Source organism: Hirundo rustica, chromosome 2 (genome assembly GCF_015227805.2).
Source record: "Hirundo rustica isolate bHirRus1 chromosome 2, bHirRus1.pri.v3, whole genome shotgun sequence".
NCBI classification, from domain to species: Eukaryota; Metazoa; Chordata; class Aves; order Passeriformes; family Hirundinidae; genus Hirundo; species Hirundo rustica.
This window is the reverse complement of record NC_053451.1, coordinates 84027852-84055040: the sequence shown is the minus strand read 5'-3', so window position 1 is coordinate 84055040 and position 27189 is coordinate 84027852. Positions and strand designations below refer to the sequence as shown.

At 41.6% G+C, this 27189-nt stretch overlaps 2 protein-coding genes across 6 annotated transcripts; both read left to right on the top strand.

The window, feature by feature from the left end:
- Window positions 1–3717: 3717 nt before the first annotated feature.
- AKAP17A (A-kinase anchoring protein 17A) lies at window positions 3718–11806 on the top strand. 5 transcript variants are annotated; one of them, XM_040056599.1, is made up of 6 exons: window positions 3733–3764; window positions 4097–4228; window positions 4570–5312; window positions 7433–7581; window positions 8231–8471; window positions 9855–11792. In XM_040056599.1, exons 3-6 carry the CDS (start codon window positions 4638–4640, stop codon window positions 10749–10751), a joined length of 1962 nt encoding a protein of 653 aa, XP_039912533.1. In that variant the 5' UTR covers window positions 3733–3764; window positions 4097–4228; window positions 4570–4637; the 3' UTR covers window positions 10752–11792. The 5 variants fall into 5 exon arrangements, with proteins under 5 accessions (XP_039912534.1, XP_039912533.1, XP_039912532.1 ...); XM_040056598.1 differs by lacking the exon at window positions 3733–3764 and adding an exon at window positions 3777–3859; XM_058419468.1 differs by lacking the exon at window positions 3733–3764 and adding an exon at window positions 3806–3859 and having other exon boundaries at window positions 4097–4125.
- A 7510-nt stretch (window positions 11807–19316) lies between these two features.
- Window positions 19317–26614, top strand: ASMT (acetylserotonin O-methyltransferase). Its single transcript, XM_040056147.2, has 8 exons — window positions 19317–19389; window positions 20743–20917; window positions 22082–22211; window positions 22898–22966; window positions 23483–23601; window positions 24373–24513; window positions 25719–25841; window positions 26400–26614. The coding sequence occupies exons 1-8, from the start codon at window positions 19318–19320 to the stop codon at window positions 26612–26614; spliced, it is 1044 nt and encodes a 347-aa protein (XP_039912081.1). The 5' UTR covers window position 19317.
- The last annotated feature ends 575 nt before the right edge of the window (window positions 26615–27189 follow it).

Genomic DNA, 27189 nt, shown 5'->3' with positions numbered 1-27189 from the left:
ACCACTTTAAAAAAGTCAAACAAACTCTTTATGGTGTCAATAACTGCACTTGAAATGAATCTTGTGGAACCCATCAAGACAAATATCCTGCTGAGAAAGGTCAGTGTTATTAATCTCTTGCTCTTTTTTTCTTCAGAAAGGGCAACAGATCTTGCCTTTTACTCCATAAATTACTAAGAAAATTTTTGGATTTTAAAAGTGTACATAAAAGCATGAGATGCTTTCATGATTGGTATCAATCTGTAACAGCAATACTATGGAGGAAATACTTCATTTTCAAGCATTAATTTGAATCCAATTAAAATACTTCCCCCTAAACAGACAATTGAAAAAAAAAAAATAGGAAAAAAATCTAAGTCTTTTACACTTTGATTTATTTTAAGTGATAGTCCATTATGTGAAGACATTTCATAGATGCATGTGTAAAAATTGAAATAACCAGCAATCCATCTGACAGCACAGTACTAAAACTTTTAAAAACCACACTGTACTAACAAGTCCAGTACAATGTGTCTTGGCAATTAAATCTAATTTTTATGTTTTATAGGCTACAGCACACTATAGTTTGACCAGACAGTTCATAAACCAATACCACAACAGATGCCAATTCTGCCTGAGAGAAAGCAAAAAGCAGAAATGTTGCCATTTTTGTTTAGTGTGAGATAGATGGCAGTGAGCACAGGCACATAGACAAATCAGTAGAAAATTATCTGCTTTGCATCCTACACAGTGCTTCAAGGCTAATTCTCTGCCATAAGGCTGTGTTAGGGAAAGTGAATCTTTATATTGTCATATTCTATTGCTTTAAGCAGAATGCAGTAGTTAGACCTGTAGAGAGCCAGGCCCAGGGAGTGATTATTAATTCTAGTTAATTGAAGTTGCTCTACATCAGCATATGTATTACTTCTAATGTTACATGTTGTTTCCAAGGCAGATGATCTGTCACACCCACAAACTTCACTGACACACAGAACAATCCAAAAAAGGAAGAGCAGAGCTAATGAAAGGAAATGGAATTATTTGTGGAGCTGTTTCTTACCATGGGAAATAAACCAATATATTTCAGGTTTGTTCCTCTGTTCCTACCTACTTCAGAGATTACTTTATCTGTGTGGGGAGAGGCTATTCAGAGCCTAAAACCAACATCATAGTATCTATTCAATAGTAATGTAATCCTCTCATCTGAGAGATTCTTCTGTGCTCCTGCCCCCACCTGCAATTTCCATTCATAAACTGTTCAAGTACACAGTGAATCATTCAGTTTTCTCTCTGTTGGAGAGAATAAAGAAATATCCCCTGATCAGTGACAACAGAAAAACCAAAATCATATCCAAAGGAACCACAGGGTGCAACATACTCTGTTTCTAAAAAGATATGTACCAGAAGCATTTCTAGAGTAGTAGCAAAGATTTAGATGAACACAGGAGATAAATCATTCCCCAAGAGATACTAAGCTAAGTTTTAAACTAAAAAGAGGTTTTCTTCTTCTTTGGTATGTTTTGGAGAGGAAGGAAGATGGAAGTAAAGGAAATGGAATCATACTGGGTTGTTGTTTTAATTTATGTAAACACCCACGTAACATCTTGCATGCTTTAGCAAATGACCACTAAGGTCAAGAAAAAAGTGCATTTCAGGAAGAGCAGAAGAAGTACACAGATGGGACCATGTGTAGTTGGGAGGATTATATCCTCTTCCAAGAAAGGAAGAATGATCTGTATTCTGGCATGAACATAAAACCTAGTATATGCTGTTTATAGCCTATTATAATTCTGTTTATGAATAGGTCTCTTATATGTAAGTAACACACACTCCCTCTAGTGAAATTTTGTGGGATTTGGTGTTTCAACTACTGAAGGTACAGAAGAGAGATAATAGGTAGAAGTGACATCTTCCATTAAACTCAGCTGAAGTAAGAAAAAAAGGTACAAACTTTCAGACATGACGTGGTTTGTATGGTCGACAGCACAAGGTATTTGACAGAGTTGGGGAAAAGCAATGTCTTACAGTAAAAGATTTATATGCAAAGTTGCACTCAGATACTGTCCCTTACTGGTGTTTACTTTGCTGGTTCATCCTTCTATCCTGTTGGTCCCATCCTTCTATCCTTGCTTTACTGACCTTCACTTCAGACTCTGAAAGTCAAAGCAAAACATTTCATTTACTCATTTAAGTATCTCACTGAAAAAGTAATAATGAGAATAACACATCTGCCCAACGTAAAAGGACTGCGTTTCAGCAGAGTTTACCCTTTCTCTACCGCTTGTATTGGTGCTTGATTACATCTTTTAAAAGGTGTGTCAATACTTCCTCTTGCCCATTTAAAGATAACGTTTGTAACAGTTCTTTTGAGTATACTGGAAAAATAGTCTGTGATAACTTTAAAGTTGAGGCAGATGTTCTGTCAGGAGTAACCTCAATGCTGGGGTTTTGTAACTTTTCAGAACATTGTTCTAGTCTTTGAGTTTAAAATACAGAATACTGATTTCTGGCACAGTCTTGAGCAGTGGAACTATCATTATGCACAGGATTCAAAATCATTGCCATATGCAGGGTCTGCTTGTCATGCTACAGAAACTCCCTGGAACATATCTGGCTTAGCTTTGTGTGCTCCCAAGTGCACGTTTGTAGAAGGAGTGACATACAATGCAGGGGCTCTCAGACTACAAAGCACGCACTGTTTCAAATGTTGTATGATGGCAGTAGTTCCTTATTCTGTGTTTATACTACTACTTAAACGTAACAGAAACTGAGTAGGACCAGCAGTTACCAGCATCTGCGGTGCAAAATAGACCTCTTGCTGCAGCTGCTGGATTGATGGTGATCTCCTGAGCTGAGATCAATGGTGCCTCAAAGCCATTATTTGCACCCACCCTGCTGCTGAAGGTTTCTGCAGTCACAGTGTCTCAAATGGTGGAATTCTACCCAAGGCTAGACCTGGTGCATGTTTTAAAATAGTGAAGCGGGGGCAGGTGACCACAGTCCGCCCTGCTTTGCCTTCTAGGGGAAGGGCGGCCGTGGCTGTGCCCTCGTGTCCTGGGCTGGCAGAGGGAACACAGGTCCTGCGGAGTGCATGTCCATGGGGAGCGTGTCCTGTGAGGAGCGGCTGAGGGAGCTGGGGTTGTTTAGCCTGGAGAAGAGGACCAGGTCACCAGGGGTGACCTTATCACTCTAGAGCCACCTGAAAGGAGGCTGTAGCCAGGCGGGGGTCAGCCTCTGCTCCCAGGCAACCAGCGACAGGACAAGAGGAAATGGCCTCAAGCTGTGCCAGGGAAGGTTTAGGTTGGATATTAGGAAGAATTTCTTCACAGAGAGGTCGGTTAGACATTGGAATTGGCTGCCCAGGGAGGCGGTGCAGTCACCGTCTCTGGAGGTGTTTAAGAAAAGGCTGGACGTGGCACTCAGTGCCACGGTCTATTGCCACGGTTGTGTTCGGCCATGGGTTGGACTCGATGACCGGGCGGTTCTTTTCCCACCGAACTGATTCTGCGCAAGGAGGAACCCCGCCGCTCAGTGAGCCCCAGCTGTCCGCACGCCGAGCGGACTACGCTGAGCCCGGCGCACGGAGCGTCCCCGCGGACGCCGGGAGCGCGGGCCGCGTTTCCCTGGAGAGCGGAGTCCCCGTGTTCCTGAGCCGTGCGTTCCGCCCCGCCGCCAGGCGGCGCCATCCCGCCGCAGCGAGGCGCTCCGGCAGGCCGGGGCCTCGCGCCACGCGGAAGCGGAAGCGGCGGCGGCGCACGCGGGGTGGTGTGTCCCGGCAGCTGCGGGTGAGGCGGGCGCGGGGGTCCCGTCCGGGCGGCGGGAGCGAGGGACGCGCAGCCGGGCTCTGCCCGCCGGGGGACGCGCGGGAGCCGGCGGCGAGGTGCGGGTGACCCTGGCATCGGCGACGGGCGCTTTCCCCGCTGGCGTCTTCGCGGGGTGTCCCCCCGCCGCCCGGGCTCCGCCCGCCGGGGGCAGCTGCCGGCGGTGGCCGCTGGCTCCGGTGCGATTCGCGCTGCTGCCCAGCCCTGTCCTGCGGAGGCTGCTCGTCGCTGCCGGCAGGGAGGGGCGGTGGCGCTCCGGGCTTTTAAATAAAAGGGGCGCTTTTCTCTCGTTGCAGACACCTTCCAGGTCTTCCTTCCGAAGAACGTGAGATCCGCCTCGGCGCCAGCCTGCTGGGGTTCACTGGTTGTTAAGTAGATTGGGGAGCGGTGTGACATCGCGCCGCCAGTCCCTTCCCTCCTGAGAAAGGGTAGCTGCTTTCTGAGCAATCACATACCAGCTTCATGTGTTCCTAAGACTGTCATCAGCTTCTTGTTTTTTTTATTCAGAGGCCTTACAGAGATTTAATTACTTACAGGGTCTAGTGGTTTAAAATAATTTAAGATGTTTGTGCTACTCAGTTGTAATTGTCTAATTCACTCTTGTGTTAAGAGGCATCGTTTTAACTTGGGAATGGTTAAATCACCAAAGAATTAAATTATTTATGGATAAGGGCTATTTTATTTGACTACTGTTGGCCTGCAACTTAAACTTGCATCTTTTATTTTTTTATCCTATGCCTTTTCTTTGTTATGGCTGCTGCAACAATAGTTCATGATACATCAGAAGCTGTAGAGCTCTGTGCTCCCTGTGGGTTATACCTTAAACCCATTACAAAAATGACCATCAGTGTGGCACTTCCTCAGCTGAAGCAACCGGGAAAATCCATTTCGAACTGGGAAGTGATGGAAAGATTGAAGGGGATGGTGCAAACTCATCAGTTTTCCACTCTGCGGATTTCTAAGAGCACAATGGATTTCATTCGGTTTGAAGGCGAGGTCGAGAACAAAAGTTTGGTTAAATCTTTTCTGGCGTGCCTTGATGGCAAAACAATAAAGCTGAGCGGCTTCTCTGACATTTTAAAAGTGCGTGCTGCGGAATACAAGATTGACTTTCCTACCAGACATGACTGGGACTCATTTTTCCGTGATGCGAAAGATATGAACGAAACCTTGCCTGGGGAAAGGCCAGATACCATTCACTTGGAAGGTTTGCCTTGTAAGTGGTTTGCAGCAAAGGAGACTGGCTCGGAAAAGCCAAATGAAGAAGTCCTTATAAAAGTTTTCCAGAAATTTGGAGAAATCCGTAATGTGGACATACCCATGCTGGACCCTTACAGAGAAGAAATGACTGGCAGGAATTTTCACACTTTCAGCTTTGGAGGCCATTTAAACTTTGAAGCATACGTTCAGTACCGAGAGTATGCAGGATTCATCGAGGCCATGAATGCCCTGCGAGGGATGAAGCTGATGTACAAGGGCGATGATGGCAAAGCAGTGGCTTGCAATATAAAGGTGAGAGACTGCAGCCTTTTGTGTGGGAACCCGTGTGAGAGACCGAGTACAACTAAATGTTATTTCCACAGTGCTTGAAACCTTTATCTGTATACCATAGTGATCACAACAGGCTGCACTGACAGCAGTAATGTAGCTTTGTGGGACAGATTTAATATGATTTTTAAAGGAAAATGTTGGTAGGAAAATGTGTTGTTAGATTGCGTGACTAAAGTTAGTGGGATTTTGTTTTTTTCCTTAACAAAACTGTTCTAAAAATGAGAACTGCTGATGGAAGGATCAAATTTATGAACACGATTTCATAAATTGCTTTAGAAAATAATATGTGTTTATAAATCATTATTTCACTTAAAATTCCAGTGCTGAACAAGTTCAGACAAATTTCTCCAAAAGCTTGACTGTGAAGTGTATTATTCTTTCATGTGTTCACTACAGAGGGGCATTTTGGGGGAGAATCTCACAGTCTCTGTATTTGGTCCCTGCCTTGATAACTAGGTCTACGAGTCAAAGGTCAAGACTAAAAGGTTTAGTAGCGTGTGGCTTGTTTGTCTGGGAAATACACAGTTAATCGTTAGTGAACCTGATATACAGGAAGGCCCCACAAAAATTTAAACGATAATTTTCATTTGTAACACAGCTTCCTGTGAAATCTCTATGCTTATTTCATTATATTTACATGCAGAGTTTTCCAGAAGAACTTTTCTGTAACCTCATTGTCTTAGAAATTACAGCTATGACAGGAGGGAACAAGGCAGTCTGTTCAGATGTAGTGTCTCTGAGAGCATGGTCTCAAGAAAACTTACTCTGTTTGGAGGTGGTCTGTGCATTTACGTACCGGTTGAGTGAAATGTTTGTGGATGTGTTTTGGTATGTTCTGTAGTCATTCATCAAACCAGGGAGTCTATTTCAGAAAAAAACCAAACAACTTGAGTATTCCTTTGTGCAATGTGGGAACATCCAGGTATTTATTCAAATTGTAGTTTAGTCAGTGTAAGTAAAATAATGTAATGTTTTATCTTGTTATTGAAGCTTGTCAGTTGTGGAATAAAAACTGTGCCTTGACCTGGTGAAATTCAAACTGTCATTTACATGCAGGGGATCAGGGTTCCCAAACTTAGTTTGGCTGTGCAAGAAGAGCCATGCCTTCCTGGCAGCTGCCCTATCAGGTCAGCAGCTCTCTGTCATACAAGATCACCACACCTTGTCTGTTTGTACCTCTTTGTCCTCTTAGTCTGTTAGTGAAACATCATTTTGTGTAAGGCCTGAGTAGATTAAACTGCAGAGGATGTGCTCCTTGTTCTCTGCCTCATGGTTCATGACCATGGGTGTGTAGAAATGTGTTACAGATCCCTGCCTGCCTGCACTCAGAATTGGTGATTAGGACACTAGGGTTGTAGTGTCTAGTGGTGTCCTGTTCCAGCACCTCTGAAGCTTCCTTTTTCAGATGTGTGCGTCATTCTTTTCTTTCTGTTCCCATGACTTGGGATCTTCTGCCCAGTGTACCTCAAATTGGGAATCTTGGTTTTAGAACTGGTGGGGAGGCTCGAACCACGTGCTGAATGAGCTATGTCTTCTGCTGAATTTAAGGATCACAGTTTTAGGCAGAAAGGAAGGCCTTTATTTACACTATTTCAACGTAGTGCTGTACAGTCCCTAACAGTTAAGAGTTCTGTATGTGCCCATTCTGACACATTGAAAACATTGGACAGACAGAGCCTCAGCCATTAGAGTTTATTTTTGGTTGTGACACACAGAATATGAAGTGGTATCTGATTTTGCTACATGCGTGCACGCATTAAGAGTTCTGTATGTGCCCATTCTGACACGTTGAAAACATTGGACAGACAGAGCCTCAGCCATTAGAGTTTATTTTTGGTTGTGACACACAGAATATGAAGTGGTATCTGATTTTGCTACATGTGTGCACACATTTAGTACCCAATTACCTGGTTACCATAGGTGGTGCTTTTTCTGGACACATAGAGAACTTCCCTTTGTTTTGAAAAAGGTGTTACACATTTGATTGTACTTACACCAAGTCTAAGTTAAAATTGTCCGGTTGTAATTTTTGATTTTTTTTTCTGTTTCCTTAAAACCATTTTCAATTGTATCATGTAAAGGTTTCTTTTGACTCAACAAAACACCTCAGTGATGCATCAATTAAGAAGCGTCAGCTTGAAAGGCAAAAACTTCAAGAGCTTGAAAAGCAGAGAGAAGAACAAAAACGTAAAGAGAAAGAAGCTGAGGAAAAACAAAAAGAAGAAGAAAGGTATTGCTTATTGTTCAGATACAGTTTTAACAATCAAACATAACAAAACTGCTCCTTCATATTGGCATCAAAAGATAGAAGATAAGTAACACAAGTTTCTTGTAGCTAGTGAGGCACTTAAAACTGAAACTTTTAAACTAAAGTGGTTATTTAGTTTACCACTTATTCTTTTGTTCCATTCAAAATATTAAACCTGCAAAATACTCAATTTCCTAAAAATCTTGCTGTTAGGCACTTAGTTTCAGAGACCCTTGGCTTTTAGCAGAAAACTACCATTTTGTCCTAATCACAGAAATAAAACCCACCACTGCTGCGCACATTCATTGGCTTGGCATTTTTCTTTTTGCTGTGATAATTCTCTGCCCAGCTGCCTCATGCATTGTTATTGTCTCTGGTCACAGTAGTTCAAAAACCAATTCTTTGCTGTAGCCATTTTTTTTTTTCTTTTAATTCTAACTTGTTAAAAATGGACAGAATATGACTGTTTGCAAGTAAGTAAAGGTTAAAATGTTCAGTTTTCTAGTTTTGTACTTCATCAACTTGACTTATTTAGAAACAAATTTACTTGGAATATAAAATGTATTGTACATACAGTAGGAGTTTGAAATTGTGCTTTGCCTAGATAATGCAAGAATATTTATCTCTTTAGGAAGCAGAGAGAGCTTGAAGAATACGAGAGAGAGAGAAAAAGAGAAGAGAAATTGCGCAAGAGAGAACAGAAACAGAAGGATCGTGAAGTTCGACGGAACAAAAAGCAACTTGAAAAGCTTCAAGCTGAAGAACAGAGAAAACTTCAAGAGAAGATAAAGCTAGAAGAAAGGAAGCTCCTGTTAGCTCAGAGAAATCTTCAATCCATTAGATTAATTGCAGAACTGCTAAGCAGAGCAAAGGTAACTTCAATATTTATTTCAGAAGCTAATGAAGAACCCAGCAGAACAAAGCCCTTTACTGGCTTGTGAGGAGGTGGGGAGCACTGTTCATTAAACTCCAGGTTTACTACCTCTGCAGCTGCTGTTCCTTGGACCAAAATTTCAGAAAAGCGCAATGACACAGTATTTCTGTCTTGATAAGATATGCACTTGTAGGTAAAACAAGGTGAACTTGAACCTGTAGTCCTGAATAGCATTTTTTAGCTGTAGATTAATTGTCAGGTTTTCTTAAGTACAGTAAAAGAATGTGTGATCATGATGAAGTGAGCTAACCACATAGGATAAGATGCAAGACTCCTTTTCTAATTTCAGTTTGGATGCTGTTTTCTGCCTCACAGAATTTCTGTTCCCTTTTCTTTGTAGTTTCAGAGATTGAAGTTTTGTTACTCAGTGTTTGAAATATGTAGAATGTTTCATCTGTAGGAAAAGTACTGTCAGCAAAGGTTTCAAATGTTAGATTCTGTCTAATGGTATTGTTATTTTTTTCACTGAAACACTGAAGCTTAAGACTTGGATAAAACCGTATTGTGTACTGTGTGTGAAATATTTTTTGTAGAAATGAAAAGCCATGTGGAAAACCACAGGTTTTTTCTTTCCTACACTTTAAGAGTGTTTTTGAATTCACAGTGCTATGTCCAGCTCAGTACATACTGGAAGAAGGGAGAAATGCCTTGTGCAGACTTTTCTTAACTTTATTGCTGTGGAAAGGTCGTCTGATGAAACAGAGAGTGTTTCATTCATTTAGAGAATTCTGAGGTCTACACTAAGCCACTTGACTAGGTCAGAATAGAAAAAAAGTTTGAAGCTTTTCCAGTATCGTGAGTTTATAAAGTGGTCGACCAAATGACAATCAGTTTCTACATAATATTAGTCCGTTTAATTACTTACTGTTTTTATGGACTCATTGTAAAGTCATCTATGAACCACAGATGGCAATCTAAAAGAAGTTATTCTCAATAAAATTTAAAACATTTTCAATTTGACTGAAATTTTAAATTTTAAATTTGATATAAACCTTCAAGTTTTGACCCTGATAAATGTATTTCAATACTGCAGATTTCACATGTTGTTACTTCGGTTATATTGAGGAGCCACGAAGAATCTCTCAAGAATTGTGGACAAATAATGTTTCAACTTACAGCATTTTTGGATTAGTGGATTTTGTTGGTTGATTGGTTTGGGGTTTTCCTCTCTTTAAAAAGGAAACACCATTTTATTTTGGGATGGTTAAGTTCTGTTGCTTAGATTTTATTTTCTTGCCGTATTGCTGCCTTTGTGTTATGTTGTAACTTGGAAGCATGAGAAGGTATTTTTTGTTTACTCTTCCCTTTGACTGTCTTTCAGACAGTAAAGCTTTTGGAGCAAGAACAGAATGAAGAAAAGATTTGTCTCCAGCAGCTAGAGGAGAGACGAAGGCTCCAGGAGGCTGAGCTTAAACGTGTGGAAGAGGAAAAAGAGAGAGCACTGGGGTTGCAGAGAAGAGAAAAGGAACTGAGGGAGAAACTGCTGAACAATCTTCTGAGCAAGAAAATGGATGCAGTTAACCAAAGCAAAGAAGAAACCGAAGTATCTCAGACTGACGTGCTGATAAGTGCTAGTACTGTTCCCCACACTGTGTCATCCAGCTGCATCACTTCTACCTCAGGACAGGCTGTTACAGGCAAGCTGGCTCCTGGCTCTCAAACAGAAGTAATATCCCCTGAAAGTGTAAACACTCAATGCAAGTACTTAAATGGCAACATTCACGACAAAGTTCATGTCAAAGAAGGTCAGAATCTTCATACTACAAACTCCGAGAGGTGTTCTGACAAAGGGGGTTCGGGGGTACTTACATGTGTTCCTGCCAGTAACCAGGACCAGAAAAGCCTCTCTAGCTATGACCAGAACACTTGCAAGAAGGACTTGCACTGTGAGCAGGACAAACGTGGAACGGAGCCAAGGAGAAGGAAGAGCCATTCATGTAGCAGCATAAACAGTGATGAGAGTAAGGGTAGGCGGGAGAGCAGCAGACACAGAAGAGATGTGAGTTACCGGGATGAAAAGCATAGGAGAGACAGGAGGTATTACAGGCACTCCAGCAGAAGTTACAGCCCTCGCCGAAGCCGCAGTCCTCGGCGGAGAAGTGCAAGCCCCAGACGTTCGCATTACAGGAGAACGCGCAGTAGGGAGCATAGGCGGGACAGAAGAGAGAGGAGTCGTAGTCGCAGAAGTGTGAGCAGGAGGCGAAGGCACCGGAGGTGATCACTGAATAAGCAGAGCAGTACTTGGAGTGGGTAGTAGAGGCCTTGGCTCCTTTGAAAGGCTGTGGTGGGACAAAAGGGCCACAGAATTGGACGCCAGACCTCGTCAGTGTGACTGCTAGAAAACACAATTCTTTCAACCAATTCTTAGCTCGCATCTAGTCCCTGAAATCAAGAAAAGAGATGCCTGATTTTTCTGACCTTCCTTTGTTGTCTCTTTCTAGGTTTCTGTCACAATATAGGTATAATCACTTGTGCTTGTGTTCAAGTTCTAAAGTGCTAAAAACCAACCTGTTTTCTTCAGTTTCAGTTTTCTAAAACGTAATTTTAGTGTATTTAGTTTTTATCACCTGATTTGGCTTAAGAAATACACAGATGCCAGTTATAGGAACTTCAGAGGTGACAAGCTATTACGTACGGATTTGATTTAGAGTGTTTCCTGGTGCATTCAATGAAATCATGTTTAACAAAGTAGAGTTCTTATTGATTGAGGTGGATAGCAGGACTTCATATTTTTTCTTAAAACTGACTATAAACTTATGCAGGATACCTTTTAAACTGCTTTGATTCCTTCATATGTCCGTGTGATGCCAGGCTTTGTGGCCCAAATTATTCTGGTATGTAATGCCTTTGTATAATACTTCCATGTAAGAGAGGCAGACCTGGTGTAGGAAGTAACAAACAATGATAAAATGGTCGAAAGTTGTTCTGGTATTTTGTTGACATATTTGGCTTTGTAATTATTTCAGGTGGCATAGGGCTGCTTGAAACATTTTTTCAGGTACATAAAGAGCTGAACATTGTCTTGAAAAAGGGGCCTTCTTGCTAAATTATTTTTACTTGTGTTGTTGTAAAGTAAGGCTGCAGTGTCTCTTGTTAAATCCATTTAAGAATACTTTCGCTTTTAAAATGCAGCTCAGGAAAATTAAAAGCTATAATGTTACAGTGAAAAAAATTATTTTGCATTTTTATGGTAAAAATTAAAAAGAAATCTGTTTCCAGTGAACTGAAGTTGCTGTTTCCATGTGTCAGTGTATTAAAATCTGCAGAAGTGTTGTGTTAAGAACCTGTTTGTTGAAAGCATCGCTCAGTGCATTTGAATAATGAAGTTCAGCTTCTCTTCTTGATGGTCCTATTATGTTACAGCTATGTCAACTCCTAATTCAGCAGGACGTGTGCTCTTTAACTACAGCATTCAGATGCCATTTTCCTCACACTGATGCATGAAATCAAAGTGCATCTATTTCCCAGAGTGTCAGAGAAGCACATTAGTGTTGCAGCTCAACTGGATCCTTGGCTGACTGAGTTTGTCTGCGTTACTTTCAAGTCCATGTGGGTTTGTTTCTTACTAGACCATGCTGCTGAAATCTTTGCAGTTACTAGGTGTGGACAGAAAAGGTAAGACCCTGACAACACTAAATTGTGAGGAGCTGTTGTGTCCCTCGAAGGCAGAGAGGCATAGACAGATCAGAGGGCTGGGCAGTCACCAGCTGTATGAAGGGCAGGTTCTGGACTCTGCATGTGGGATGGGGCAGCTCTGGATGTACACACAGACTGGGAATGAGGCATTGGAGACAGCCCTGCAGAAAGGGACCTGGGGGTTGTGATTGATGGCCAGTTGAACATGGGTTTCAGTGTATCCTCTCAGCAGGGAGGGTCCACTGTGTCCTGGGGTGCATCAGGTACAGCGTTGCCATCTGGTCAAGGGAGGTGATTGTTTCTTCTGTGTCCTCATTCCAAAATGTGGAGTTCTGCCATTGCAAAGCTAAGAACTCACCCAGTTTCTTGCCCTGTGTTAGGCAGCCATACCTGTCAGTTAAAGCTTAGCTTAAAATCAGGCTTTGTTTCTGGGGAAAGCTCAGGTTCACTCTTAACTGGTAGTTTTTTTTCCTTCACTAGTGGAAATTTTTCCCTAGTGAGTATGATTGGTGTGGTATAAATACAGGGTGTCAATCCTATTAAACCATTGATTGGGCAGCTTTATGCTACAGCCCTGTCTTCATGCCTGCTGGAAAGCGTAGGCAGCAATGAGACCTCTGAGTCCTATTTCATGTACTGAGTCCCAAGAAATGCCCAGTGCTTATTCCAGTGTTCTGCTGTCATTCTTGATCATTCTCAACTCACATGGTGAGGCGGGAGGAGAGTTTTCTTGGTTGTGAGAATGCACCTTGGTTGCGCTCGGTGTCAGGAGAGGTTTCACATCTGTCACCACAATGTCTCCTTTATGTCCTTGCTGGAAGGATAGGATCAAGGGGGATCCCGCTTTGCTCTTGAGGATGCATAGAGTTTTGAAGTGTACTGATCATCTAGTGATACAAGGGAGCATGTGACCTCTTCCTCTTGGAGGATATGAACCCTGCTATTCACAGACTGCTTTCAGCAAGGTCTGAGCTGAAGAGGGTAGGAAGTTTGTGGGCCAAAGCTCTTGGGTTCCCTTTTTTGGGCAGGAGCTGGTGCATATGCTGCTGCTTCATCATAGTTGTTGGCAGTGGCAACCAGAAGTGGTTTTTCTGCAGCCCTTGTGAAGCAAAGAACAGGAGTCTCCAAGGGGTAAAAAACCTAAGTTCCTGTTGCTATGGACAGTGTTGCTGCATAGTCCTGTTCTTATCCTTGAGGAATGTCTCCTCTTGTATCTGTCTGAGGGCTGATGAGCCATTGCATGTAGCAGCCTTTTGACCTACAGTTTTCTTTTTATCTCCTGGCCTCAGCCTGCACTAGGTGTCTTGGGAAGCAGCTTAGTCAAACAACAGCTTTTCTACAACAGCAAGGCCAAAGCCCTTCAATATGATTATTGTGATGTTTTCCATCTGATTACTTCCCACTGTGGTAAAGGGTTTTTGATAATGTGCGAGTCAAATTGCCAGCAGTAATTAATATTAGTAAAAATGATTACCAAAGCTCTAACCATATCCAAATCCTGGTTTTAATTTGCTCTACTTCTGTAATCTATTCACTGTCCTAAAATAAAGCTGTAGGCATAATTAGGTATGTGTATAAAAAATATTTGATACGTTACCTGGAAGCATAATTTTTAAAGCTGACAGAGGAAAGGGGATTTTTTGCAGTCACTCCCAGAATTGTGAACACAAGATTCTATCTGTGCCACAAGGCTAAAAAGAAAAATTAGTGAGAGTTGATTGGTGATCAGAACTACCTGGATTTTGCTTTAGGGCAGTTCTTGTATAGGATCATATAACAGACTATTTTGGCTACTCATGTTTGAGAGCAGAGCTAGAGATGCTGCTACATTCTATATAAGGCTACAGTTAAACCAACTAGTTTGGCAAATACCTTAATTTATAAATATGTGGGCAAAATTGGCCATTGATGTCTTGTATTACTATACAGATCAAAATTGAGTTTATAATGTGTTGCCTGTGTCTCTATCTGGTATCCTGCTTTTGAGATTTGGTTATTCTGGATACAACACCCATTTCAGTAAGCTTACATTGCATCGTGTTAAACTGGCCTTTCCTGAGTCTAATGAACATATTATTTGTAGAAAGTTTCTTTTGCTGCTTTGCAGTAAATTTGCACTTTTCTCTAGTGTTTGTATAAAGCAGCAATCTAGTTGCTGTTGATTCTTCAGAAGTGGGTACACAGAATGAATCAAGTGTCCTATATTAATCTAATACTGGGCTCTTGAGGCTTGTTTGAAGTGATGTGCACCACCATCCTTTTGTCTTTAGTGGCAGCACAGAAAATTAATTTGGTCTGGTTCCCCCTCACGTGCTGCACCTCCTGAATCTCCTGCTGCCTGATAAAAAGATGATTCATAGGTTAGCTCAGGCTAATGCTTTGCCATAGCATATGTTGTGAAAGTTTTGAAGGGCTAAGGCTGGGATTGCTCTCTACTTGATAACTAATCTAGCTGCAGGTGCACAGTAGCACCTGCCAAGTGAGCTCTACCTGCTCTCTGCATGGGTGTTCAGGTGTGCTGTCCATGATATTGGACTGTTTGTAGGACAGCATGAAGGATGTCACTCCCAGGCACGGCCAGAAAAGTGTCTGAACAAGAATTTATCACCTTCAGATTAGATTTTCCCTGCAATTCTGCATATGATCCTGGATGTGTGTCAATGCTCTGAGGAAGTACCTAGTGGTGTCTGTTACTTTCTACCTTCCCTGTAAAAGGGAAGGCATGGAAAAATCTTCTCTTTTCATTGCACGTGGCTTGCTGCTGTGGTTTACAGCAGCTGGCAACTTGGCTCCATGCAGCTGTTCACACACCCCTGGTGGGATGGGGTAGAGAATTGTGAGGGTAAAAGAGAAAACTCATGGATTGAGATAAAAGCAATATAAAAGTAAAGCCAAAGCTGCATTGACAAGCAAGACAAAATGAGGAATTTATTCACCACCTCCCCTGGGCAGGAAGGTGTTCCTGCCATCTCCAGCAGGCCTCTAAAGTGGCCTGTTTAAGGCAGTTGTATATCCACAATTTTCCTTTGTGATGCTTGACAGAACACAAGTAATTTCTGAAATCAGAGCCTGCCTCAGCTGCTATCCATCTAGTTTTTCTGTTTGCGTCTCTCTCTCTCTCTCTCTCTCTCAGAAGCTTCTGCATCTACCACTTCTAGTTGGTGTAGCTGGCTATCCTCAGGAGGACTATGACTCTTATCTGCTGGGATTTTCCTCTGACAGAAATCTCAATGACTGTTTAGTTGAATTATTTGTTGAGAGATTATTTGCCATCCACAAATTAAACTAAGGAAAACTCTGGATTGCTTGAGATGCACTTTAAAAGATGTTCTCAGAGTTTTTACTGTAAGTGAATCTAAAGAGAATAGAGGGTTTGCTTAGAAAATGAGCTGGATATATAGGTTTTCCAGCCCACTCCAAGTGTTTGCCATTAGTATATGTGATGAAAACAGGAAAAAACTAAAACTGGTTTGTGTCAAAAGTGATGGAAATAATAGCAATGTTACTAGAAAAAAACATCTGTTGTAAAAGATGAGATTAGAAGCTATGAAGAATAAAAGGAGCATTTAAAACTTGATATTGTATTTCAAAGAAAAAGTATGATACTGAGTATCTTGTTCTTTTAGGATTGTCAAAAGAAGGGCCACAAACTATTACCTTAGTGCTCTTCCAGGGCACCTGTTATAAGATGGGTATACTTAGAGACTTAGTCATGATAGCAAGGCACAGTTGTTTCCCTACTGGCATTATTGAAACTTATCATAGTCACATCCTTGGGTTTTGTAGTTTTTGCTTATAAGGAAGGTTTCATGTGAGAAGATAGTGTCATCTGCCATTTCTCACTAGCAGACACATTAATTTTACTAAATCTCCTTTGTTCATAGATAATTTCTTACTTTCAAATGTTATGCAAAAATGACATAATTGTTTTTTTGTGTAGCATTTAACTGTAGTGAGTCATTTAGGCAAAGAAAAATGCATCACTGAAATAGAACTGTAGTGGTAAAATAAGGGCTTTAGCCTGCATGTGGTCTAAGCCCTATGAGAGAAACCTTGATAGGGTTTTCAGAGAAAGCAAGCCATTGCAATTTCATCTTCATGAATGCATTTGTTGCTTTAAAAGGAGATTAAACTTTAAGCCTCACTAACAATTTATGTGGAAACAGCTACAGACTGCATGTGGCTTTTTTCAGTCTTACGCGGGTTATCTGCAAGCCTCCTCCCCTACATCTTACTACTCATAGTAATCCCATTAGATGTTTATAGCTGGTATCCTCAACAGACAGATTCAGTCATAATTGAAGAAGAAATTCAAGTGTGTTTAATCAACTGTGTGGTCATTTTATTAGTGGAGATTCATGTATCATATAACTTTGCCTTAAGTGAAGTGCATTTTTGGCCTGGGGCTGAATATCTGTTGTGTTCCCAGGAGTGGGAAATCCTTAAGCTTGCATGAAATTTTATCAGTTTCTCAATAGCAGGTAGAATTGGCCTTTAGAAGAGAAATATTTTTATTTTCATATAGCTTTCTAATCCTTTTGGCTAACAATAATTATCTTTGGCTGGTGATGTGTGATTATTTACGATTTAGTTCTCTGTTTTCATTGGAGGAGAGGGAATAAGTTGAGGGAAATAAGTTGACTTGGTTACCTGTGCAGATGGAGACTTAGTGAGACTTTCTTAAACTTTCTCCTTCTACAAAGCTGTCTTTGGAATGAAACCAAAGAACTGGGAAGGCTGTAGTGTGTTCACCAAGAGCAGATCTAGATGTGTCCAAATAAATGAAATCTGCTGACAGCTTATTGCATATGCAGACAGAAGTTTGTAAATACTAACTAAGCTCATGTGTGCTCCTTTGAGCTGAAGATAGGAGGGGAAGGTTTCCATTGTTGGGGAGGATGAAGCTAGAAAGCCTTATAAATATGACTGCTTAGATTCTGAGAATATGAAACCCATAAGTGAGATAGAATTGAAAGCAAGTTTCGATGTCTGAGATGTCCTGGCTACTGAATGTCTGGAAAACAATTATATGGCCAGCTGAAAGTTACCTGCAGATAGGTCCAAAGGTCAAATTGAATGTTCTGTCTCACTCCCCAATGTATGGTTCATCCCACACCTGTAACCCTCCCATGAAGTATCAGGTATCTGTAACCCCATTGGCCCAAGTCTTGTTCCAGCCCACCTTGAAGCCCCCTGATAAGGGGGCTGAGAGAGTGGATCGGTCTCTTGCCTGGAACCCTTCCCCTAGGACCTTTCTCTTGGAATTTTCTCTCCCTACCTCTCCCTTCCCCCACTCCCTGGGCCCTGCCATGAGTTGTGCCGGGCAACTCTAAGCAAGGCCCCACACCCTTTATAATAAACCTCATCTTCTAAAATCTGACTTCAGAGATCTCTCGTCTGCATCCATCCAAACCGCCCTGGAGTCCGGCGAAGCAATATCTACATTCCGTTAAGAATATTGCTGTGCGTTTGAAACTTTCAGTGTCCTGTTAAATGCAAGCTGCACAGATGCACAGTCACTGCGCCAGAGGTTTGCTGGTGCTGGGGTGTCCAGCCTGCACATACTAAATACACAGAATATTAGTGTCTAATCTGTACTGAGCACCGAATCTGGTGCACTAACAAGACAACAGCACTATGTTTATAGGCTGTGTTTGCCAGGAGGAGAAGTTCTACATGTTTCTGCAGTTTGGTGTTTGCTCTAATTCTTGCACGTTCATACCTGGTATGAACACATGGTAACGCAGGGAACCATGGTGTTAGAGCCTGATAACAGGTACTGTTTCTGAGCTTGCACACAGAGGGGGGAAAAAGGCTGAAACTGTTACACCTGCTTAACTAACTTTAATAGCCAACTCTCAAAGAAACTTGCTATTTCACTACTGGCTAAAAGAAATAAAATATCTTTTGGCTAAAATGTAGGGATCTGAATGGAAATACAAATTTAGAGAGGGATTATACAGTAGAATCTGAAGCATGGAGAAAGCTTCCACTGAAAAAATACTGGTTTGTAACATTTTACCTTCAGTGTATGACCTAAATAAGGTTCAATTTAATGTTGTTTCCTGAAGGGATCCACACTTAATGTGTGATATAAAATCTGAGTCTTTTCCATGATGGAAAGGATCTTTCCTTCCCTTAGTGTTGCCACATCTATCCCAAGATGAGATGGGCAAGATGTCAGACAGAGATAGAGAAATGAACAGTGGGGGCAGCAAGATTTCAGGAAAGTAATCCAGGGGTTTAATTTTCTGATGAAAAACCTATGAGGTATGTCCTGTGTGAAGTTGAAATCCATGCCCCTGCTTGCACTTGACAGTCATTTCGTTGTTTCTTCCCAAGGGCCTTCTGCTGCCCATGGTTAGTTTTGCAGAGAAGGGGAGGAAGACTGTAGTAGCCAGCTGGAAAATGTAAAATGTATTGTCATCCTTAAGCACCCCCTCTCTGTCAAAACATGGCAAAGCACAAGTAGGACACCCCTGCTGAGTGAGGTGCTGCTATCAAATGGCTATTCCTTTCTAAGCTGCTATCAGGGTGGGTGGGAGGACCTGCAAAACACAGAAAAGTAACAAATGCAGACTTAATTCCTCCTAAGCTTTACCTGAGTGGTCACCATCACAGCAAACTAGTCACAGTGAGAAAATAGCAACCGATTCTTACAGCTTCTCTTTGGACTTGCTGCTTCTGGACCTAGGAATGGGGTGTACCCTGCTGCCAGCCCAGGGTACCCTGGACTGTGCCCACAGCATGTTTCAAGTCCTAAGTAAGATTCTGCATTGGTTTATGAATGCTGGTGCATTGCACTGAGTTCAGGTGCTTGGTATTCTTCTGTTCTGATTCCTGTTTTGCTTATAATAAGCTTTCAAGTGCTTTTGAGGTACCAGCGTGTTGCTGACTGATGGACTGACAAGCTTTAATCCACACTGCTTCTTTAGCCTTATGCTTGATGATGGAAGATCCAAGGAAACAGCTGAACCAGGTAGAAAGACCCATCAAAGCCAAATAACTCGGCTAACACATTTTGTAACCAGTGTATTTCTCAGAAGCAATAAGATTATGTGGATCACCTGCTGTGCTTTGTGTCTGGTGAAAAGAAGCTTATTTAAATTAAGAGAGCCAAGAAATCTGTGTCTCAGTCCAGAAGGAAGATGGGTTCCACAGAAGACCTTGAGTATCCTCAAATCATCATGCAATACAGCAATGGATTTTTAGTGTCAAAGGTAAGAAATATAACTCTTAGAAATAAGAGTATGAGACAGAAATATTCAGAGATTTCTCTTTAGGTCCTGAACATAAATATTTGGAAGAGGTGAAAGCACTGGTATAATGACTGTTTTTCCAAACATATTTTTAAGGCACAAAGGCAAAACTAGTAATTCCACTCTTCTTATTGTTTCCTGATGCAATTTTCCTAAGCACATGGGCATAAAATTATAATAACCAGTGCAATGGATGATTTTTTCCTCATTTACTACTTAACTTTCCTACTGTCCCTTGCTGTACCTCTGCCCAACATGGTAACAGAGGGAATGCTCTTTGGGTTGTGCGAATACTGCTGCACCTTAAGCTCCTGAAAAGCAGAGCTGACAATAAAGAGAGGAAAAGTAGATAAGGAAAAATCACTTTGTGAGAAAAAGAAGTGCCCGATGCTTTCCAACACTGTTAGTACTATGTTTTTGAGAAACAGTTTCAGCCTTGGTTAAGCCATGTTTTTACTCAGGGTAAAGGGAGCTTCATAGTACAGGAATTTCTGTAGCTCATTGCAGATACAGGCAGTCAATTAAATTGATGTCTTTGTTACTGTTTCAGGAGTGTTTATGTGACCAGAGTAGAAGGCTAATTCTTGTAAAGTTGACTGTGTATATATAGCTAAAGAAGAATTGTTGGGTTTGTTTGTTTGTTTGTTTGTTTGTTTTCTTTTGTTTTGTTTTTTAATGTATGGTTAGCTGTGTCTGTATGAAGGTTGATGGATGTTGCTGGAGAGGTTACACAACTCTGTGGAAAGACTGGGCAATTTTGTTGGGTTGAATGAAGCAGTCCTGGATGAGAGGAAACTCCCTGCTTCTGGAAGATCACTGTACTCCTTCACATCAATCCCTGAAAACAAGATCCATAGACTGGGATATTTCCCCTACTGCAAGCCATGAGTCTCCAGGGTTTGCTGAAGCATGTGTTAGATCCTTAGTTAAAGAACAGAAACATAAACAGAGAACAAGCACCACCACCCAGTGTTGTCTTTGTTCTTTCCAGGAAATTGTGAGAATTTCCTGGAAAGAAAGAGGCAGGAACATCTACACACAGAATCTGGTCTCTAAATGTGGACTCTTGGAAGCTAAAAAGCATTCACTGGAAAAGGAGAAAAGAAAGACCAATGAGTGCATTGCGTGCATAGTATGTTGTATCGGTGCTCAGATAAACTACAATTTAATAATTGGACTTGTTTACATGAAATACAAGTTTATCTGAGATAAATATTATTAAATTTATGTTTTCCCTAATTAGAGCAGTTTGTAAAATGCAGTAGGTTTTGTTCTTTCAGCTAATCCCTTGGTCCCATCTTCCCCTACCCCCAGGTTATGTTCACTGCCTGTGAGTTGGGGGTGTTTGATCTTCTTCTGGAGTCAGGAAAGCCTCTGTCTTCAGATGCCATTGCTGCACATCTGGGAGCCAGCACCATGGGCATGAAAAGACTGCTGGATGCCTGTGTGGGATTGAAGCTCTTGGCAATAGAGATGACACAAGAAGGAGGTAATAAAGGCAGAGGAATGGGAATAAGTTGAAAGACTTAAACCACTGATGGTTTTAAAAGTGAGGTAATATGTGTGTGGGAGAAGGCGATATCAAATGTTAAGTCAGTAAATGTAGCTGGAACAAGGAAAGAATCACTCCTGGGATTCACTCTTTAGCTGAAAGAGAAGAGGCAAACGTCAGCATGATCACAGGTATGAAGTGAAACACAGGTGCAGAGCTCTATAGCCCTAAACATCTTTGTGCAAGAGACTCATGTGACCTTGGAGAAGATATTTAGGACATCTGTGGAGCTTGTCTCAAGAAACCTTTGGGGCATGGGCAGGATTTTGAACTCAAAACAAAATGCCAGGGTGGATGGTAACAGCATGATTTAAAACAGGTTTTGTTTTTCTTAGAGTTTTTAACATTATGTGAACTATTTTTTTTAGGTTGTTGATCAGAACTGTAAGGTGATGTAAGTTTTTTCTTACATCAGAAACATGGAATCCACTTGGACAGTAAGGATCTCTGTCCAACAGACAGCTGGCCAGGACTAGTTAGAGTCTAACAAGTTGTGTCCCCTGCTCTGCCTTGTGTTGACATGCTCTGTTTTAGGGATTATAGTTGTTGCCCAATGAGTTTGGGGAGAGCAGGATCTATCTTTTATATTCTTTTGATATGCCATTCCTGTGGGTGAGTGATGCCACTGTAGATGTGTTGGAGGCAGCGGGGGAGATTTCTGGGAGTCCTTTAGGCATTCTTCTGTCTGCAGAAGGTCCTGCTCTAGTGAATTGAGGGAGGGTAGGTGTGGCTGGCCTGCTGTTTTGGGAACTTTCCCCCCACTTGCTGACCTTGTTGATCAGAAAAAAGACTTGACTGTAAAGACTTCTCACTTAAATAGAGCACACTGAAGGCTACCTCTGAGGGCAGAAGCCTATATGTAAATGGTAACACTTACAAGGCATTTGTTTTGCTCTCCTTGAAAGAAATGTTTGGTGCTGGAGTTAAGCATAGGGAGATAATATTTGCCTGGATGGAATGGGGCAGGATTTGGTAGTAAAAGTAATGTGGTTGTGTCTTTGGCTGTATAGACATCTTCTGGTGATAAACACCAAGCTGTGCAATAGACTTGGCAAGGTGTTATATCATATATGTTAGTAAATATATTTATTTTACCTTTAGCCCTCTACAGAAACGCAGAAATTTCCAATGTCTACCTTACAAAATCAAGTCCAAAGTCTCAGTATCACATTATGATGTATTATTCCAACACAGTCTACTTGTGCTGGCAGTACCTGGCTGATGCTGTGAGGTAAGGAGGAGTGTTGTGTGCTGTGTGGTGCTTTGCAGCATCTGTGTCACTGCTCTGAATGGTGTGTTTCTGGGGAAGAGCTCAATAAAGATGCTGGCTGGTTCTCAGAAATTAAAAGCAACAGATAACTCAGCTGTTAAGATGGCCAATATGTGTGCTTTTTTACCATTTTCTATTTGTGTATGTTCTTGTTTTCCTTTTCCTTGTCATTATAGAGATGATCTAGAAATCAGATTTCTTTATTTCACCTTCAGTAAAACACTTTGTCATGACAGTGGCTCTTACTGTATGTGGCATCAACAAAGAAAATGATGAGTAATGGTGGCTAAGGATCCTTCTGTTGTAAAGGTTTATTGGGGCAGTTTAATATGGGTCTGGAGTCTCACTTGTTCCAGTCCATGCAACTGATGACCAAACACATCATGGTGTGGATGATGGTGATGATTGCATCGGTCTTGCACCTTTACCTCAGGTATGTTCCCATAAATCACAGACTCCTAGAATGGTTTGGGTTGGAAGAGACTTTAGTGATCATCTAGTTCCAACCTTCCTACCATGGATGCCTCTCACTAGATCAGGTTGTTCAAAGTGCCATCCCACCCCAGCCTCGAAATGAACCAGTCATTCTTGTGAGAGGTTGAGAAATACATCAGCACTCTCATAGGCTTTTTCAATTGCTATTCTAGAGAAGGAAGAAACCAATATGAAAGAGCTTTTGGCGTTTCATCTAAAGACCCTTTTGGAGCAATGTACAGGTAATCATTAAAATATTTATAGAAATTTTATCCTTCTTGTTGTGAATAAAACTGTTGTTTTTAATTATGGCTCAGGACAACTAAATATAACGATGTGAGAATTCCTTTCATCAGTGTCATTCAGTGTTTTTACTTTTCAACAATATCAATTAGTGGAACACTGTCTGATATTTTGAACAGAAGTATAACATTTCCTAATCTGAAAAACATCAAAGATCTCTGACAGAGGCGGAGGCAATGGTAGTGGAAGGAAAAAAATCCCTTGGAAATTCTGAGAATGAGCAGCATAACTCACTGTTGGATTTCACTAGTCTTAATTCCTTATTTAAATGCATGAATTCACAGCTGAACCCTCCTGATACAGTAATATTCAAGGTAGGTTTATATGCAAAGAGGACATATTCTCTGTCACTAAACCCAGAGATTTTTGTTTAAGCTAAAATATATAGCAGCAGTTATATGATAGGAATCACTGAGGTGTCTCTGAATCTGTGCTGTCTCTGTTTGCATTGCCAGATCAGATGAAGAAATGCTAAAATTCATGGCTGGCCAGAACTCAGTATGGACCATATGTGGCAGAGATGTTCTTGCTGCATTTGACCTTTCCCCTTTCACACAGATCTATGACTTGGGAGGTGAGTGTCAGAAGATCTTCTTTAACAGGCCTCTGAACTGCCTCTTATAAGCTCTGTAGAGAAGAACAACTCCTATGTTATATGATGGGCAAAACAATGGAAAGCAGGACATAGCAATATAAGGAGCATTTTACTGATTTGGTTGGATTAAAAACAGAAATTTGAGTGTGATGAGAGCATTAGGAAGCTGAATGCTTTTCTCCACGGTCTGATTTATGTAAGTAGTCACTCATTCTCTTGTGGATGTGGCAGCTTTGGCATTTTTTCATGCCTTGCTTGGTGCATTCTTGCAGTGCTAGACTCTTTCTTCCTCCCCTTTAGTCACTGTTGTTGAGGTACTGCCTACAGCGTCTTATCCTGCAGCACCCTTCTGTCCCAGCACTGCTGAGTGCTGCCAGGATTCATGGGATGAGGCAGTCTCCCCCCCTGTCTTCCCTCACTTCTTCCCCAGTGCCTGGCTTAGTGACTCTGTTTTCACATTTCACCTTCCTGCACCCACAGCTGGTCTGGCTAGGAGGGAGTGTAAGAGCAGTAAGGGCTGGGGCTAACCCCACGTGCCTGGGTGCTGCAGGTCCCAGAACTTCCTGCAGAACACGTGGAGACAGTGCCTTCTCCTGCCCCTCCTCTTCCCTCTCACCAGCACACGGGGTGCAAACGTACATTGCCAGCTTCCACGAGGCTGAGTGCACCATTGCCTATATACTTTCATGGGGGTGTCACTGAACTGGTTGGGTCTGTGTCAGTACTGAACTTCTTTTACTGTCCCCAAAGGAGGTGGAGGAGCTTTGGCCCAAGAGTGTGTTTCTTTGTATCCAAATTCTACGGTCACAATTTATGACCTACCCAAAGTTGTACGAGTGGCCAAAGAACAATTTGTTTCCCCCGAGGAGCGTCAGATCACTTTCCATGAAGGTAGGTGTGGGCAGTGGTGTGGTGTTGTCACAGCTGTTGCTCCAGAGCCCTGGCTCTGCTCAGAGGTGTCATACTGGAGGCTCAGGGTTCCAGCTGCCCCTTATGGGGACAGGGTTGCAGGCTGCAGCCTCCCCAGCTCGAGTCTGCAGCTGTCCCAGTTGTCCATCAGCAGCTGTCAGAGACACAACTCAGTTATTCAGCAACATTAATTCCCGAAGAGAGCTATTTAATTTCTTAAGAACAAGGGTACATTAGCAAAAAAAAAAAAAAAAAAAAAAAAAAAAAAAAAAAAAAAAAAAAGCATCTGCACTTTTGAAATCTGCTGTGCCTTGCTAAAAATTTTCCGAACATTCCCCTTTTCTCCTGTCCAAACCTCCTGGCTGATGTGAGGGATGCCAGGCCTGCTCTGAGCAAGAGTTCTTCCTTCTCTGGTCACAACTGATTGATCTACAAGTCCTAAGATATTTTAGACCTTGAAAGTGGGTGAGCTAGCTCCTATTCCTCTTGCCAGGCCACTGAGCCTGCATAGTCTTTTTACCATGTATGAGGAAAATGAGTATAGGGAGATCTCATTTTTAATGTTTACAAAAGTCTTCAAAGTGCTGAAAGTGTTTAATACTGCTCAAAGCCCAGAGAGAGAAAAGAAGCCTTGAGGAGAGAAAGGAGTGTCTAAAAACAAAGATAGAACAAAATGGGAGAAGAAGTGACAAAGTAAAATGCTGAGAAAAATCTGAATGCAGTACACCTGGTGCTAAACAAAAGGAATAACAAAGCTAGTGTTAGGAGGTGAGAGATATGTATGGATTTATGAAGTAACTCCATGATTACCGAAGGTCTTTGAAAACTTTGTTAGAGAAGGCAATATTCTTTCCTTCTTTCTCACGACAGAAACCATGTGAACCTATCTCCTTAGTGCTTTATGAATTTGAATTTCTGTCATTGGAGAAAACCTGAACTCAGATGCTTTCCTATGCATCAGTCTGTTTCAGGATGAGTTGTTGCCTTTAAATGTTTCAGATCTTCTTGAGACTGATCTAGAGCAAAATTCCCTATGCAGTGCAACCAAGGACTTTGGTAGCTCCCTTGCTGTCTGATACATCTGAAGGATATTGACAGCCTGGAATTGACCAGATCTGAAAATATTTGCATAACTCAGCTCTCAGTCTTTTGAGGATTTGTAAAATGTATGTATTCTTGCTTTACAGGAGACTTCTTTAATGATTCAATACCTGAAGCTGAACTGTATATTTTATCCAAGATACTGCATGATTGGGATGATGACAAATGCAAACAACTGCTGGCAAAAGTCTACAAAGCTTGCAAACCTGGTAGGTGTGAACTCTTGAAGAGCAGAGACTCTTACCTATCAGCAATATTAAGGACACCAGTCTTGATGCTCCATTTGGGAGGCAGAGTTTCAGTGCGGGAGTTTCTTGGTTTAATCCTTTGCTTTCCCTAAGCCAACCATGTGCAGCTGAGACAATCAGCACCTGGTCTAAGATCTCTTTGTCTGGCTTCCAGTTTTTGCTTCCTCTGCAGGAGCTCCTCTTTCAAGGCATAAAGTGTAAGGATTGAGAATTTTGGGTGTTGTTTCAATGGGTGTGTACATCATAGTAAAAAATCCCATTAAGTATCACAATGAAGCCTCAGAGATTGAAAAGCACTGCCTTCAAAGCAAAATCACTAAGGTCCTGATTTCAGCTGGGGAAAATGGGAAATTTCCAAATACTTTGGCTCTTTCATTGTCTTCTGTGATGCTGAAATATGACTTAATGTAGAGATTGCTTCTTCCTAAAAGTAAGGTTAGGATCTGTCCTAGTAACAGCTTGAAAATAGCTCAGCTTTTCATTGCTCAGGGTGTCTTTTCTTTCTATTCACTTCACCAGGTGGTGGAGTGCTGCTGGTTGAATCGCTTCTGAACGAAGATAAAAGTGGGCCTGTGGAAACCCAACTGTATTCAATGAACATGTTGGTCCAGACAGAAGGGAAAGAGCGAACAGCTTCAGAGTACAGCAAGCTCCTGGAGGCAGCTGGCTTTGGAATGATTCAAGTCAAGAGGACTGGAAAACTCTATGATGCTGTTTTAGGAAGGAAAGAGTAGTACGTGTTTTATGTATGTAACAAGACAGAAAAAGCTGAGAAATATGCTATTCTCTGCTTAGGGGGCTGTGAACATCTTAGCTTTCAGTTAAGGCTTGCCAACCTTTTTGTAAGCGGATACATTGTCAGAAGACTCAACAGTAACAGATCTTCAACATGCGTGTATTGCAAGTCTGGCAGCCTGGCTTGGTTTGCCTTTGGATCGGGGAGAGAAAAAAAGAAACTAACACCTGTTCCACAAGAAACAATCTACAAAAGAAATGTGTAGTGTGTCTGCTTCAGCTTGTATCAGTCTCTCTGATTTTAACACTGAATCTGACAAAAGCAGAGCTGAATTTATACTTGAGTTCCTGCAAAATAAAACTAATCCCTGTAGTGAGCTTTTTTTGCCTGCATTTTTATTCCTGAGATATTGATATAATAAAACTGAACCAAGTTATGTCTCCTTGTGGTCTTTTCAGAGTCCCAGAAGAAGCCCTGTCTGAGCCTTGGGGAGTTTTGCATGAAAAAAAAGATATTATTTTCTAATTTCCTCTAGACTTTGATTTAAATTATGAAAAACTGTTGTACTTTAGT